At 38.3% G+C, this 17344-nt stretch overlaps 1 protein-coding gene across 2 annotated transcripts in view; it reads left to right on the top strand.

Moving 5' to 3' along the window:
• Positions 1 to 17344, top strand: part of NBEA (neurobeachin) — a 234495-nt gene that overhangs the window by 196392 nt on the left and 20759 nt on the right. For both annotated transcript variants that reach the window (XM_008060378.2, XM_021713545.1), the window contains 2 exons: positions 13388 to 13477; positions 16241 to 16433. In XM_008060378.2, coding sequence (XP_008058569.1) covers positions 13388 to 13477; positions 16241 to 16433 — 283 coding nt within the window. The remainder of the gene's footprint in view (positions 1 to 13387; positions 13478 to 16240; positions 16434 to 17344) is intronic.

Below are 17344 nucleotides of genomic sequence, written 5' to 3'. Positions count from 1 at the left end.
GGAAGGAAGTGGAATGAGCTACAGCTTATTCATGTATGCGTCCTTAGCTATGCGTAACCCCCATGTGTAGACCATCTGGGAGGCACAATTCATGTTTTAAAAACATCCGTGCCGGGCTCGGTGGCTCAGCCTGTAATCCCGCGCCTTTGGGAGGCTGAGGTGGGTGGGTTGCCTGAGCCTGCGGGTTCGAGACCCGCCTGGGCAGCACGACCTCATCTCTACAAAAAATTAGCCGGACGTGGTAGCGCGCGCCTGTAATTCCGGCTACTTGGAAGGCTGAGGCGGAAGGATCGCCGGAGCCCAGCAGGTCGAGGCTGCGGTGGCCGGGAGCGGCCACTGCACTCCAGTCTGGGCGACAGAGTGAGACTCCAACTCAAAAAAAAAAAAAAAAAAAATCCGTATTGAGTTCCTGGGGGTCTGCACTACTGTGCTGTGACTTGAGAGAGTTGATCCTCACCTAAATGATCAGACACAGGCTCTTGGAAAAAGCAGGATTTCAAATATTAACCCTTTTATTCCTTTTATTTGATAATGTTTATCTTAGTATTTTAAAAATACAAATACTGCATATTTCATATAGATAAAGCCAAAGAAAAGCTAATTAGAGTTATACTAAACTCCAACAAGCCTAAGGAAGATGGATTTTTTCCATGCTTAAGTTAAACACTATTTTAAAAGATAAATATTAAATATGTGAGTACCTACATATGTCTCCTTTGTCACAAAAAAAATTCTACAATCTGCCTGAACTTAGAACTTTGAAGGTACTGCTAAAGTTTGAGATATGGCTTAAGGTTATTGATTCATTCTTCTTTGACAGGTGAAATCATGAAGCAGCACTAACCACAGCAATTATGGCATTAAAATGTCAAGAAATTAGAGGTCAGAATAACAGATAATCTTCTTCTCTATGTCAGATTAAAAATTGACATCCTTTGACAGTTTAGGAACTCTGGCTGAGAAAATTATGACGGCTTAACTTATTTTATACTTGTAAAGCAGTAATTGATAATAAACTTTATCATGACAGCCTCTGGGCAGAAACATGACAGTATAGTTCTGGTACAAAGCTCTTCTTAATGTGTAAACACTTGATCTGTTGGATAATAGATATTATGTAAATTGTCTTAAGTCTTGGCTGACATCATAATCTTTCAAGTTCTTTTTTTTCTAGATGAGCTGAACCCTTTGAGCAGTGTTTTTCAAGCATAATAATGAATATTGTTTCTTATCCATTTTTGCATATTGACACAAATTATGTGATTTGCTTTATATTTTTACTTACTAAATGATGGTCAACAAGCTCCATCCTATGACCTGCTTAGGAGACAGTGTGTTCTGGTTGTAACCATCTCCACCCATGGTTTTCTTACACTTTGGTAAGAAAATCTGGTTTACAGCCCAGCAGTTTCAGCATCACCTGGGAACATGGGGGAACTTCAGACTGTCAGGTTTCCCCATCCTACTAAATCAGAACCTGCATTCAGTGAGACTCCCCAGGTAACTTGTTTGCAACATTAAAGTTTAAAAAGCACTGCTCTCCTAATGGTGTGTTAGAATCATTTGGAAAGCACTTCCTCCCCACCCCCCATGGTATAAGGAACCCTTAAGTATCTATCACCCAGTTTGAAAAGTTTAGTCCATTTCATCTGTACCCCCACCCCTTGTACTATTTTTAAATACACATGCTGTACCCATCTACCATCCACTGTACGTCTCCCCATTACATGGGCATATCAGAGTATTCAGGGAGAGGCTTCAAGCAGGTTTATTTTGAAAAAAAAAAAAAATCATTCCAGGAATTTCATATATATTCTCAATTAAAATCCATTAACCTAGCCTAACACTCCTATTAAGTTTTTTCGAAGACACCAGCTATATAGTGTCAGAGCCAGGATGCTCTTGAGTCAGGGCTTTTTCGTCCCATTATTTTCTAGGAACTTAAAAATAACAGAATATACACTAAAACTTATGCATTTTAGGGATGGATATTCTTCTTCCAAAATGATTCTTAAAATTTTAAAGAAAGCCTAATGTGTATTTTCATTTCACTAATTCAAACTATTTAATATATGTTTTTGAATTTATGAAAGCTTTCAATTCAGTGAAACTTTCAGTAACCAAAAAGGAAAAATTACGATGATTTTCAGAAAAACTTAGCCATTTTGTGGACTGTTTGATCTAATCACTTCTCAGAAAAACATAATTTTGTCAGTCTTTGAGAGTTCAAAATCACTGTGGGATTATGCTGTGGCTAGTCATTGGTTAGTAAATGTTATTAATCAAATGAATGCCACAAGTTTTTTTACTGTACTTTTATGATGAATGAAAATACCTGTAAAATTGTTTTAAACAATAATCACACTTACGATTATAGACAATTATTCAAGCCTGTGTGCCTCAGTGTGTGATGATGTGGTGGGCCACAGGCAGTGAAAATGGAAAGACAGGCATCAGGCTGTAGGCTTGTTTCAGCCGCATTACCATTTGAGTGACATTAAGTCAGTCACTTAACTTATATGTCCCTATGTCTTCTCACGTAAAAAAATGATGGCACAAATGATACCCAACTCATAGAAGAAAAAAATATGTAAAAATGCTTTTTAAATTGAAAAACATTACATGGACATTGATTATTTATTTACCTAAAGGCATAATTAAATAAAGTATCTTAGAAGAACTTTTGTTTTAATCATTTATTTCTCTATATGTGATACCAAAATCATCAATTTAATCAAAATATCTATGTTAGCAATAAATAACATTCATTATTTTGTGTTTTTATTATTTGGTCAAAAGAAATAATTGTGTTTTTAAAATTTCTTTTCGGCTCTGTCTCCAAAATGTTATGAAGGTAGCATAATTGCCGCACACTTATTAGCCTGCAGTACTCTTTACTCTTGATCTAAATTAATATTAGTATCTTTATGCTTTATTATTCATATTTTAAATTTTTCATTTTAGTGTCATTAGTTTTTCGTTTCTGTTGTCGATTGAGTCAGAGTAACTATGCCACTGGCATTAAACTTGCACGTGTTCGGCAAGAGAACAAACTGAAGTCAATATTTCAACAGAAGCTGCAAACTCACACCAGACAAGTTATTAACGAGACACTAAGTTCTGAGCTTGTCATAATACTTCTCATCATACCTGTGGTTGACATCGCCAAGCTGAAAAGTGATTGAAATGGCTTCTCTTTGACAGTGAGAGGTCTGCACAAGAGCCTATCATAAAAACCTTTTCTGCTGGGAGCCATTAAACACATGGGCTGTGCAATATTTATGTATTTATAGATGCATATGTATTTATCTATTTACGCTGGACATGCTAAAAAAGTATATGTTAACACAACCAGCAGCCCTAAAAATGGAGTGTTTTTAGGCTCATTTTCTGTTACTGATATTTCTTGGTCTTAGATTACATTTTCTTCTATTTTCATCTTCAATCTGACAGGAATAACAAAGCATCCCTTTGGATCTGCTATGGTAAAAATATGCCCATAGGAAATAGACTAGATCCCTTCAGTTTTTACTTTAGTTTCTTGCTGAAATGTGCCTTGCTAGTGTGGAGAACTGACATGATAGGGCTGTCAAGAACCAAGAAGACAGATGTGTCTTTAACCAAAATAGCTGCCACGTTGGCTAGGTCCTGAGGAGATGCACTCATAAAATTTATCAAGAAAAAATTTAACGCACTTTTCGTCCTAATTATGTAGATGAAGGTATTTGTAGTGGCCACATTGACAACCTCCACGAGCATTGCTGATTCTTTCTGTGAATTCACTGTCCCTCAGCTTTTCTTCCCCTCATTTCTGACTCTTTCTTTGCTGTGACAGGGATCTCAGCACCACCCGCTGGATCTGCCTGAGTGAATTGTAGCACAAGGTTGTCCATTGACAACTGCCATGATGTCTAATTGTCTTCATACGGGCATATTCAGGTGGGGCATATTCAAGGCATTGTCCTGGGCAGTTATTCTGAGACGTGATTGCAGCAAATAATCAACAAAATGGCTGATAAGGATTTCTTAAAACCATCCTAATTTTCCCACTATAATTACTGGAAGTTTTACTGAGCTGAAAACTGTAACAAATTCAAAAGCCAAATTAAAATAGAAAATCCTTATGTTTTAATAACTGAAGTGAAAATATATGCACGGTGTTCTTTAAAACTAAAGGGTCATTTTGGGAGCAAGAACAATATTATGATTCCTAAAACGAATAAGGGTATGGGTTCACTGCAGCAACAGGCCTTAATGAAGAAAGGCTTGATGAAGAAAGCTTCAGTATAGAAATTAGTCTCAAGGAAATTAATGACACACATTTGATTTTGATTAGTGACTAAATCTTTAATTTAGGTTTATCTTTTCTCCTGTAATGACTACAGTCCTTCGCTCGTTCACTAAAAAACACCAATAATGCAGCTAGTCAAAGTCAGATGTGTGTCATTTACGTGAGATGTGCTCTTTTTCTCAGTCCATCAGTCGTTCACTAAAAAAGCACCAGTAATGCAGCTAGTCAAAGTCAGATGTGTGTCATTTACGTGAGATGTGCTCTTTTTCTCCTCTTTGTGTTATTTTTATTGTTTGGTGTTGAGAAGTGCTAATTATTGATTTTCAGAAATCAACAGCAAATGCTTTCACAAGCATCTAAAGTCATATTTTACTCAAGGGAAGAAGGGTGAAAATTGCAGCCTGCTGTTTGTAATAGAAATAGCTGGGAGGGATTTTCTTATCTTCTTTAACACAGATTTCAGTTGTATTACACAGTTGTTACCTCAGCATAAATTAACAGTTATTCAAAACATATTGCATGCTTCAATTTGTTGAAGCAGATATTACTCAATCTAAGTACCTAAGCATTTCAGTTAGATGCTTAGAACTCATTTTTAAAGGTTTTAAACATATTGATAATGAGGCTATTTAAAGCTATCTGAAGTCTTAATATAGTACACCTAAATTATTGTTTCCTATTTATGTCACAAAACAAAGAAGAATATTTTGTTCTGCTGAGTATGTGCTATAATATTGTTAATCTGAATCTAGTTTATTAAAAGTATGTGGCTTCATTTTTGAAATATTTGTGCCAGCACCTGATGAACCTTCATCTCAATGTCACTCCACATGACCAGCAAATCTATTTTGGCTTTTGTTATTTTTGTTTCCCATGAGTAGACACTCTAAGTGGACGTACAAAGGTTGCCTCCTGGACTACTACTTGTCTCTCATTCCTCCTTCTTCGCCACCACCCCCCTCAGCTTCTTTTCTTCCATCTCTTCTATCTCCTGAGTTAGTCAGCATAGAGGTTACTTTGTGTAAACATATTCAGCCAGGGAGAATGTGGCAAGGGATGGTGTGCTGATTCTTTTCACATGTAGCTAAGCATTTCTGGGTGTACTATGTAATGACCAACCCAAAAGTGAACAAAGAGCCAAAAACCGAGAAGACTCCTTAAGAGATCATCAACTAAAACCCTTGCTTGCAAGTAGATCAATCTCTAAATCATCTAGAAAAGAGTACTTCAGTTCTCTTCTTGAGTATTAACAAGTATAGATTGTAGAGAGACTCCACAGCCGTTCCTAAGAAGCTTATGATGGTGTTTGTCTCTAAAATATTCCAAATCTTCAATAAAAGTGCCTCTTGCTTTGATATTATCTTACTTTGGTCAGTTCTACCCAAAAATTAGGCGAAAGATAACCAACACTTCTCACATTTATTAGACATGAATACCACTCCTATTTGTATCAGCCAAGATCTCATCACATTACCCTTTCGAGCACCTAAAGGAATAATGAAGGCTCCAGAGATGATGTGCAAAATGGCCAACAAGTGCGTGAAAAGATGTTCAACGTCACTGATCATTAGGGAAATATAAGTCAAAGCCATAGTGAGAAACCACTTCACACCCATTAGCTTAGCTACTGTTAATAATAATAACAATAATGTGTTGGTGAGGATGTAAATATAATTTTTTTGCGCTGTTGGTGGGAAAAAAAAATAGTATAGTTGGCATAATAGCTGCTATGGAAAACAGTATGGTGACCCTTCAGAAGTTAAAAATAGAATTACCATATGACTCAGCAATTCCACTTCTGAGTATGGATTCAAAAGAATTGTAAGAAGGGTTTCAAAGACATATTTGTATACCTACATTCATAGTAGCATTTTTCACAGTAGTCAAAAGGGAAAGGCAACCCAAGTGTCCATTGACAGATAAATGGATGAACAAAATGTGATCTATACAATGAAGGAAATTCTGGCACAAGCTACAACATGGGTGAATCTTGGAGATATTAATGCTAAGTGAATCATACAGTATACAAAAACAAATACTGTATGATTCCACTTACATGAGGTATCTTGACTAGTTAAATTCATAGGGAAACAAAGTACAGCACTGGCTGCCAGGGATGGGGGAAGGGAAGAGTGAAGCACTTTTATTTAATAGGTATAGAACTTTAGTTCTGGAAGGTGAAGAGTTCTGGAGACTGGTTACACAGCAATGTGAACGTTAACACCACTGAACTGTACTCTTAAAAGAGGTTAAGATGGTAAATCTTATTTATATTTTACCACAATTAATTTTTTTAAGAAGAAAGGATAATGAAGAGGTTTAATAACAATCTTATTTACAAAAGTGTGGACAGCATGAAGTTGATCAACAAGGAAAGTGAAGCATCTAGGGGTTACCACCCCTAGACCTTAGGGACAAGGAGAGAGAGCCATGACCAGAATCTGGCAAGAGAGGTACCCGCTCAACAAAAGCTTTGGGAAGAGCGAGGCTGCCCGGGGATTGCCAAGCTGGGACCTGCAGAGAGGGGCCAAGCCTTGACCCCAGTCTCCTGTCCTGATCTGTGTCATTGCTGAGCCCGGTGGGAAGGCAGAGAGCAATGGAGGGCAGGGCTGCAGAGACACATGTTCCTGGGCCACCGGAGACATCCAACTCCCCCATCCCAGACTGCTCACTTCTCTGGGTGAAGCAGGCTTACGTAAGGCACCCAGGCAGGTCAGCCACAACCAGCTGCATTAAAATGCCTGCAATCTTCCTGCCTGAGTAGACTTACACTTATTTTAAGTAGAAAAATTGACTGAGCCTCTCACTGGTGGCAGTGACCTGATTTAAAGAGAAAATATTCTGGATGGAACATTTTTTATGGAGAGGAAATGGTGCTTATTTTTCACATTCGTTTGTTAAGTCAGTGATAATAATATCTTATAATTCAACATTCCAAGGAGGCAAGAGGAATCAGCAGGACGTTATGTCTCTTCTTCATGTTGCTAAGAATGAAAAGAATGAAACTAAAAGAATGAAACCAAGAACAAGTCAGAATCTCTTCCCTAACACAACCTACCAATTAATTAAAGCTAATGCAGTTCCTCTTGACCTGAATTACCAAATACTTGCTTAATATTGTAATAATTTTTCTGGAATAGAGTTAGCCTTAATGCATTTAATTGTTAAAACATTAGGAAAAATACTGGTTCTTCTATTTTGTGGTTCCTGTGAAAAATTAGGAGTGCTTGAATATAAAATAGCATTTTAATTTTTTATATATTTTAATGTGTATAAAGCAAGCAATAACAAAGTGCAGACATTATTTACTTGATTTATTTTGCTCCTGATTTTCCAGCATTAAAAAGTAATGCTTTATATGATTTTATTTTATTACAACAATAAACAAAGAAACAAAAGCTTATCAGTTAAAATACAGTCTGCCAGTAAGTAACCTTTCCTTTTATCATTCCAGACTTCTTCTTAAAGTTCCACTTTTTTTTTTTTTTTTTTGTATTTGGTATTGGTAGAATTGGAAGTGGAATAGGAAGATGATATCAATTGCATGTATATTTTGTGTCAAATTTGTATTTTCTGATTTAAAAAAGAATACTTTTAGCCATAAAAATAAAATAAAAGTATTGTAAATAAGAGCTATACTTTGAGATAAAAACAATGCTAAGGAAAATTTTTGAAAATCATTTTCTGTGTTCCCAAGCAACTCTTTTTTTTTGAGTCAGGGTTTTACTCTGTTGACCAGGGTTGCACAATGGCAAGGTCATGGCTCACTGCAGCTTCAGCCTCCTGGGCTCAGGCAATCCTTCTGCGTCAGCCTCCAGAGTAGCTGGGACTACAGGCAAGCACAACCATGCCCAGTGAACTGTTTTATTTTTGTATAGATAAGGTCTTGCTATATTGCCCAGGCTGGTCTCAGATTCCTGGGCTCAAGCAGTCCTCCTGCCCCGGCCTCCCAAAGTACTGAGATTACAGGCGTGAGGAGCTGTGTCCAGCCTCAAGCAATTACTTTTACTACTTTTTTCTTGAACTTTCTGAAAATGTTTAGTAGATTAATTGGTATTTGGACATAGTCCAGCATCTTGCATTGTGGGTAGCATAACCAGTAGTGATTTATTTATTGTAAAGCAAATTAAAAGCGTGTGCAGACTAAGGGAAATGGATCCTTGGAGAGCCCACATTATTCTTATTAGCTCCCTCACACAGTCTCTCATGGCACTGTAGACCTGTTGGCATTTCATCTGAAAGATAATATTGGACTGCATTCACCAACAAAAGACTAAAAGTTGTAATGCCAGACTGTGGGAGGCAGAGGCGTGAGGACTGCTTGAGCCCAGGAGTTCAAGACCAGCCTAGACAACATAGTAAGACCTCTCTCTACCAAAAAAAAACAATTAGCCAAGCATGGTGGCATGTGCCTGTAGTCCCAGCTATTCGGAGAGCTGAGACGGAAGGATTGCCTGAGTCCAGAAGGTCGAGGCTGGAGTGAGCCATGATTGTGCCACTGCACTCCAGCCTGGTTGACAGTGAACTATGACTCAAAAATAAAAATAAAAAAATTCAAGAGTAGAGAAATTATCAGTGGTGATAAACACCAAAATAGTGATTAACTTGACATGGAGTGGGGAATGGGAAGAATCGGCAGGAAAGGGGCACAGTGTCACCTAAACGTGTGTGTTCTCATGAAACCACTGGACCAAGATACAGAGCTCCTGGTTTATTCCAAAGGCTTCTGTAGGTCGGGGGTTTGGTTGTAAGAGGGGAAAGAGTATACACCCACACATGCACGCATACACACACGCACACACACACATTCATGAAGCTATACGCTTAAGGTTTGTATACTGCATGCACTTTGTCTACTTAAACCTTTAAAAAATAGTAAATGTGAATAAATAAATAAAAATGGGTGCACATTAGAAGCTTAAGTCCCAATTACCCAACTCTGGATTACAAAGGCCTAAGAAATAAGTCTATGAGTCAATTCATACTCTCATGTTATCCCACCAAAAGATTGTCTCCCAATGGGTGTGTGGTCTTCCAAATTTGTAAAACATCAAAGGTTTTGACAGTCATACTTTTGAAAAATCTAGTGGCTCAAACCTTTTACCCATGCTTGCTTTGTATGAAATATCTAAGAATCATGATAATGTTCTTTTTTATATGGAAACAATCTCTGTAATTTGTTGATTCTAAGATGCACATCATTTTCTTATCTCAACACTCCAAATTATGATGTCTTTTACAGTTAATCAATGGTGTATCATTCTTTAATTGGCAGCATCTTTTACTTCTTAATCATGTATAAAATTCAGTGAAGTTAGATTTACAGACTTATTTCCAAAGTTTTAGTCTTTTGCAACATACATTACACATACTTATGAGCTCACATATGCAATATTCGTTCATTCTTTGTCCACTGGAAAGAATAACGGATGCATAAAATGATGGATTTCATGTAATACAAATGAACATTGTTGTTATATTTTTAAAGGATTCATGAACCCCAAAGCCTACAGGAGCCAGACAGGGAATAAACAAGTGACACAGGCCAGGCAGCAGTGCTCAGGTCACGTGAGTGATGGGCATCACAAAAAGGCAGCTGTGCAGGAATGCTGATGTGGTTTTGCCAGATCTGCTAATTTTTTGAGAGAAGCCAGATCCAGTTTATTGCATGAAATGTCCTGATCTGTAAATGTTAGCTCAATTAGAAGCCATGTCTGTAAGCTGGAGCTAGCCCCAGGATGCCAGTGTGTGACCTTTGGCTGGATGTAAGCTCTGTGAGAGCAGGAATCTTTTTCTGTTTTGTTTGATGGTATCATAAATATGTAGAATGGGATTAGGTATAGAATAGGTGCTGAATAAATATATGTTATATGAATACATAAAGCTAGCATGAAATCCCTCTGACCTACTCAGAACAATAGTGAGTTAGAAATACATCGAATGTTTTTAAATGCTATTTCTAATAGTAGCAAGAATCCATTTTTAATTAACTCGAGTAAGTTTATTTTATACCTGATATGTTTGGAAATGTTTAAGGGAAAATTTCTATGTGGCAGAAAGTCTCTTCATGTTTTGCCTAATTCCTGCTTAACCTTCCGATCTCAGCCCATGTCCTTTCTCTGGATGTCCCTTTCCTAAGAGCCCTGCTCCCCTTTCCCACCATCTTGTCCTGGCTCCTGAAGCATGCTGTACTTGTCTCTGCCATACCCTTTCTCCTCATCTCCCCGTTGTGTGCACTGAGACACCCATCTTTTTATCTGGGGGCTACAAGCTTCCTGAGGGCAGTGGGTGTCAGACTTCGTATCTCTTGGCATAGAGTACATGGTCATCAAATGTGTATTAATTGTTTTTGTGGTAGTGACTTGTAAAAGTAAAGAACCATGAAGTTTCCTCCACTACCGTGCTTTTTTTCTTCCAGACTATTTTTCGGTTTGCACAAATGCTCTACTGTTACCCCAATTCTATATTTAACAAATATGCCTGGAACCTCTGTTAGGACAAAGTCACAACTCTGACCTGCAGAGATTCACAGTCTGGGTAAACAGACATACATGAGTAATTGTGTATTAAGTTCCATAATATAGGGAAGATGTGCTGTGAGAATATGCAGGGCATTCATTATGGCTTAGGAAGTCTGGGAAGCAAAGGATGCAAATCCACGGTGAGCATCAGGGGAGAATTTTGTCCTGCACAGGGAGTAGCTCTCAGAGCAGCTACTTCACTTAACAATCCATGGGTTGCAGAATGGGTCCTGCATGTCACGGGGCCACTCTCCCATGCACAGGACCTCCGTGCCTGACAGGAAAGTCATTGATGACTTCCTGAAGGTGGGGAGGGACAGAAAATACAACAAAGGAGAGGTCAAGGAAGGTAGTAGGTGCTCACTTCTCATTCAGATGATAAGAACTGGAACTTAAGAAAGCATGCTTTTTCAAGATTGTAGAGACTACATTTCAAAATCAGAAGGCAAGGACTCCTGGAAGGCAGGAGTACAAGATAGCGAAAAGATAACTATTGGAATAAGATCAATTGGGTCATGGATGCACATGAAGTGTCACAAGAAAGAGGACTTTGGAATAGTCTCAAAGGAGTACATGTTAAATGCAGGGAACCAGCTGTCTTAATGAAAGGGTAAGATTTGCCACAGCTTAATCTTTATCCTGGTGCCATTTGGGAGCCATTGTAGACAAATATGCATGTGTATTCTGCACTCCAAAAAGGATCAGAGGCAAAACCCACTAAAGAAAACCGAACAGATGTCTAGGAATTAGATTTCATAACATTTTGTAATGTAATTCTAATACTTTTATTTCAGAAACAAAAGAGTGAAGCAAGCATGTTTGCTGATTCATTCCCTCAGTAAGTCATTGAGGGTTACCTACTAAGTGTAAGGCACTGATCTAAAGATTAAAATATGTTTAATTGCACCCCTAGCTCCTCACTCCCACTTGGGTCCTTTTTCTGGAAGAGTAGAAACACAGGCAATAGTATCTATTGCTAGAAAGACTTGAGCTGTTCATTTGCTAACCAGGGCAGCTTTAACAATCAAACTACCACCTTTTTACCCCCAAATAATTCTTAAGAGTTTGTCGTTCATAATGTGAGCCTAACCAGAAATGGCCTCTTTATTCTTTTAGACTCATAAATCTTGGAGACAAAGTATGGTGTTGTGTATGTGAATACATTTTCATTAGTCACACTTTGCATATGAGTGGATACCATGCAAATAAGTGTATACATTAAAATTGGACCGCACTTACAGAGATTTAATAATTCATCCCACTGCTTCTGCAAATAAAAGAACCAAAGCCCCATTTATGCAATTGCTAAAATATGGCAGATAATGATGCATTTGTGTTTAATACTGCTAATAAATTTTAGAGTTCACATTTTTATTGATAAACATTTTCTTGAAATGCAGTCTAGGAGGACAGATTGTTAAATTTAAGTACTTTATAAATAAGAATTATAGATAGCGATGTGATCAGTGGCAGTGCTGTGTCAAGAGTATCTACCAACTTACCTGCACTCCACCAAGCACCCAGTAGTGATTTTCGTATTTCACTTTTATGTGCAATCAAATTGCCCACAATTTTAGGGAAAAAAATTAGTGTGGTAACAGAGTAATGATCATAGTAAATATTGTGCTTCTCCTGTTGACTTAAATTACATACTTAGAATATTTCAGAAATATATTTCTTTAGTCTAGCTTTAATATATGGAAATATTTTGCCTATAGAATTTGTGTATAAAAGAAATATTTAAGTCTCTTATTAAGATTATCTCCTTGACACACATAAGAAAGGTTGTATAGTCCAGACAGTTCGAGGTCTAAAATATTTTTATTCATGAAAGCCATAAAATTGTATTAATATTTCCATCTACACAGGTTTTAATGAAATACTGTATAGCTCAGGTTACCCCCCAAATTATTTTTCCTTTTTGGGCACATTTTCCCTAAAATTTCAGAAAAAATTATTTGCAAGAAATGAATTTATACCTTATAAGTAATATTCCAAAATTCATCTTAACATAACATAGCAAGCTAACATATATTTTCATAATAAAAATTTTGCCATATTTAATTATTCTACAAAAGTCTTAGTGTTCTTTCTGCTGATTGCTCTCTGAATTGATTGGAATGTGTGATTTTTCTGAATTTTATTTTGTGTCTTTGCTGGATGTTATGTCTCATTCTTTTTTCTCATGAAGATTCCAGAAGCTTATTTTATTAGAGACCCCCACACTTTCCTTCTTACAGAGGACTTTATTAAGGTATCTGTGTTGTATTTGCTGTGAAAGTGTTATTTGGTCTTTAGCTGCATGCGTGTATTCACAGGTTAGCTTTTTCACATTTAACCCCAGCTTCTGGAAATCAGAATAGTCATTTGGTTAACTGAGGCATGTTTGGAAGGAGAAGCAAAGCTTGTCTCCAAAATACTAACACCTGGATGATTCTGCACCCTGAGAAAAGAGCACCCAGTGAATTTTCTGGACTTGTTTCATGGCTGACTTGGGATACACTTGCATTGTCAAAGAGTGTGTCAGCCTCCCTCTTTGGCATATTGATTATGACATTCCCCCTCTCCCCTTCAGGCCCTGGAGGCACAGATACAGAACTTTGGACAGACGCCATCTCAGTTGCTTATCGAGCCACACCCGCCTCGGAGCTCTGCCATGCACCTGGTAAGACGGCTTAGCATGTCGAGCCTTTTTTTTTTTCTTTCCTCTGTCCCTGGTATAGAGCAAGTAAACGCATGACTTTAGCAGCATATTTTAAAAGGCTTCTCAATTTATTGGTTAACTCTTCGGCCTAAGTACATACTGATACCCCCGGGAGCCGCAGAGAAGGAAATGTAATTCTCACTTTTTAAGTCCTGCTTAAGCTTGCCCGGTTCTGGATTCACAAAAATAGCCACCTTCTCCATGTATGCTGCTGTGTAAATTCATTCACACACTTACAGGCACAGAGACACACACTGGCACCAAAATTAGATTCAGTTTTTAAATTGCAGTAAAAAATCAATTGTAAACACAATGCCAAATTGGAAGGCAAGGTAGAGGAGGGGGAGTAGTTAGGGGGTTTTTGTTTTTGTTTTTTTTGAGTTGGAGTCTCACTCTGTCGCCCAGCCTGGAGTGCAGTGGCCACTCCTGGCCACCGCAGCCTCGACCTGCTGGGCTCCAGCAGTCCTTCTGCCTCAGCCTTCCAAGTAGCTGGAACTACAGGCGCACACTACCACGCCTGGCTAATTTTTTTTTTATTTATTGTAGAGATGAGGTCTCACCAAGTTGCCCAGGCGGGTCTCAAACCCACGGGCTCAGGCAATTCACTCACCTCAGCCTCCCAAAGCAAAAGATTACAGGCTGAGCCACCGAACCTGGCAGTAGTTAGTTTTAAGAAAAGAAATATCAAAGTAATTTATGGCCACTGCAGTGAGGCTACTAAACAGAGTGGCTAGGAATAAGGGCCCCAGAACCAGATGTGGGCCAAACACTACCTCTCCACTACCCAGTAAAAGACCTGGGCCAGCTATTTAAACTCTCTGTGTTTTGGTTTCGGCATCTGTAAAAATAGGGGTAAAAATAGTACCTACCACGGAGAGTATGATGCGCAATACCATATAGCACTTAGTCCAGCACCTATCATACAGTAATTCTTAGTAAATGTTAGCTGATGTCATCATCATTATCTGTTTGTATTAAACCTGTTATTTCCACTTTACAAGGGAAAAAGTCACATTTTCTTCATTTTAATCTGAATTTTAAAAGTCCATTTTCATAATAAAGCAGTCTCTTTTTAGTTTGTTAGCAAGTAATAAACATGATCCTTTTCACTGTATTCGAAGAATTTTCTGAGTTAGTTCCTTAGACTTATTTTTAAAGCTGTGTTTTTTTAACTAATTTTTTTACTGAAGTAAAAAATGATTGAAGGGAAAAACATATTTACAAAATGAATTACAGTTCGATAAATTTTCTAAGCCATTATCAAGGCAATGAGTACTTTAATTTTGGAGTAATGATCCCTGGAATATAGCCCATAATATATCTGTAAACAAATTTATGTTATTTCATGATGGAAGTCATGTTCACACCTTTCATTTGTTCTATCAGTTATATAACAAATTTTTATTGAGTCCCTTCTGTGTGTCACATCCGATCCCAAGCACTGGAGGTACAGTGACACATATATCCTCTATACCTGCAAGGAATCCATAGTCAAACTCCTGAGAAGTGAATAAGTAGATGTGTTTCTTTTTAAACCTTTTTTTCTTTCTACAACTTTTTGGGCCAAACAATTTCAGCCCCTTGTTAGTCACTAGTGAACTCTTTTGACTAGCAGTTGGTCCTTCTACAGGACATAGCAGAAAGGTCTGCACCCAGCTCAAGCTATTCCCATGTAAACCCTCAGCCACGGGTAGACACAGAAATGTGACCTTGGCGCCTCAAGCCTTGAGATGAAGCCTTTTTAATAAACTGTCCAGGAAAATATCTCTAACACTTTACTTTATGAAATGGTTTGGCAGAAGAGTTTTATTCCCGTGTTAGTTTTCTCTGTTTAATAATAATAATAAAAATATTTATCCTGGAGAAATGCCCAGTCAGAATTCATTACTTTCCTAGGGGAAATTGTTAGAGACTAAATTGGTATGGAACTGTTTATAAAGCAAGTCTAAGCCTTCTAAGTTCATGTAGCAGAGAATTCATATATACAGCAAACAATCGCAAAACACGTATGAAAGCAAAATGGTTGTTTCCAGAATTCCTATTTTCTTTTTAATGTGGTAGTATTTATCATGTTTTGTGGGTCTTATAGTATCTATTTTCTAGCAAGTCATATGCTAGATGCTTGAGAAATAAAGGTTGAAAAAAGAAAAAGTGTTGGCCCCCAGTAAGCTCACATGCTAGGAGAACGGAGACATCAACTATAAAGAGTGCCAGAGCAGGACTGGAGGGGGCACTGAGACTGCCTTGGGGAGGGTGTTACATTTTAATTATTTAGACTGTAGTTGTGACTTAGATCAACCCAGTAGAAATGAAAGCACTAGTCAGTTCCCTTTATATTTCATGCAAACAGTGGCACTCGCTGATTTGCCTAATTTTCCCACCAAGCGGATTTTTGTACCCGCATTGTAATTGTATCACATCACGTGAGTGTGTGTCTATGAGCTAATTTTTCACATTGCATTCTGTCAATATTTGGATTGAGGCTGGTCGTTCATGACTCTGTGCCCCTGCGTCGTGGACTGCACAGAGTCCTGGCGCCGTGCTGCCTGTGCCATCCTTAAGTCAAAGCTGTGTTATTTGGGTCAGTATGGAAAAGGCCGCTTGTCCTCCTTGTGTGGCTCGTGCTAGCCTTGCCTGTTTACCCCGTTCTCCCCAGGCCAGACCTCTCACTAACGCTATCTCTCCTTTTGTTTCCCCCTGCTCTCCTCCCTTTCTATTCAACAGTGTTTCCTTCCACAGAGTCCGCTCATGTTTAAAGATCAGATGCAGCAGGATGTGATCATGGTGCTGAAGTTCCCCTCGAATTCTCCGGTGACCCATGTGGCAGCCAACACACTGCCCCACCTCACCATCCCCGCTGTGGTGACAGTGACCTGCAGCCGGCTGTTTGCTGTGAATAGGTGGCACAACACAGTAGGTATGTGGATCCAAGTGAATCACTTACTCAAGCTTTCTTAAAAGCTGCCGTTGAGTTAAGGTCAACAAGCATGATGGGGTTAGCTCCTAGGCCACGTTATCTACAAAAAACATCAGAATCGGTCAGCGATTGTCGAACCTAACCAGATGGCTCTTAACTGTCTACTCACCTCTGCTGCTTGTTATGCCCCCCAGGATGCTTGATTTACAGTTAAGTACTCAGATATTTGACAGATGGAAGCAGTTTTACATATAATTGATGTCCTCTCACCCTATCCTGCCACTGACCCCACCAACTCACCTGTATCCTATGGTAAACAAAAGTGAGTTTGAATCCGAATTGTCTGGATGATGGCTTTAGATCCACTTTCTTCCACATCAGGAATTTATTTAGCAAATATTTGCATGGCTAATATGGATCGAATGGTCCTAAGTCCTGGGATGACAGCAGTAAACAACACAAACACGATCTCTATCTTGTGGAGCTTAGAGTCTTTGTGGAATGACAGAATCTAAATTGTTCAGTGATTTCACGCGTGTTGTCTCCAGACTCATTCCTGAAAGTTCCAGTCAGTACATCTTGAAGTGATATAATGCTGTCACAAAAATTTAGACCTATTGATACGTACTCAATCAGGGCGGAAGTGGATGGGACAGAATGATTTAATTGGCTTAATTCACCACTCAAGATCTTCCTGGAAGCCCCAGGAATCCCACTGTCTGCAGAATGTATAGATGAGCCATGCTGCATTAACCTGAATCTTTCTCGTCTACTGATCTCTATATTGCTCCGAAAAATACAGTGATTTATACCATAGCTTTGTCTCCTAGGACTGTCTAAATGTACCTATTTTATGGTTTTTGGTGATACTATCAAAAGGAAGTCGCACTACTTCCATTCATCAGGAAAAT

The sequence above is a fragment of the Carlito syrichta genome, unplaced genomic scaffold (assembly GCF_000164805.1).
Source record: "Carlito syrichta isolate Samal-C Ts95f unplaced genomic scaffold, Tarsius_syrichta-2.0.1 Scaffold304601, whole genome shotgun sequence".
NCBI classification, from domain to species: Eukaryota; Metazoa; Chordata; class Mammalia; order Primates; family Tarsiidae; genus Carlito; species Carlito syrichta.
This window is presented reverse-complemented; position numbering and strand designations above follow the sequence as displayed.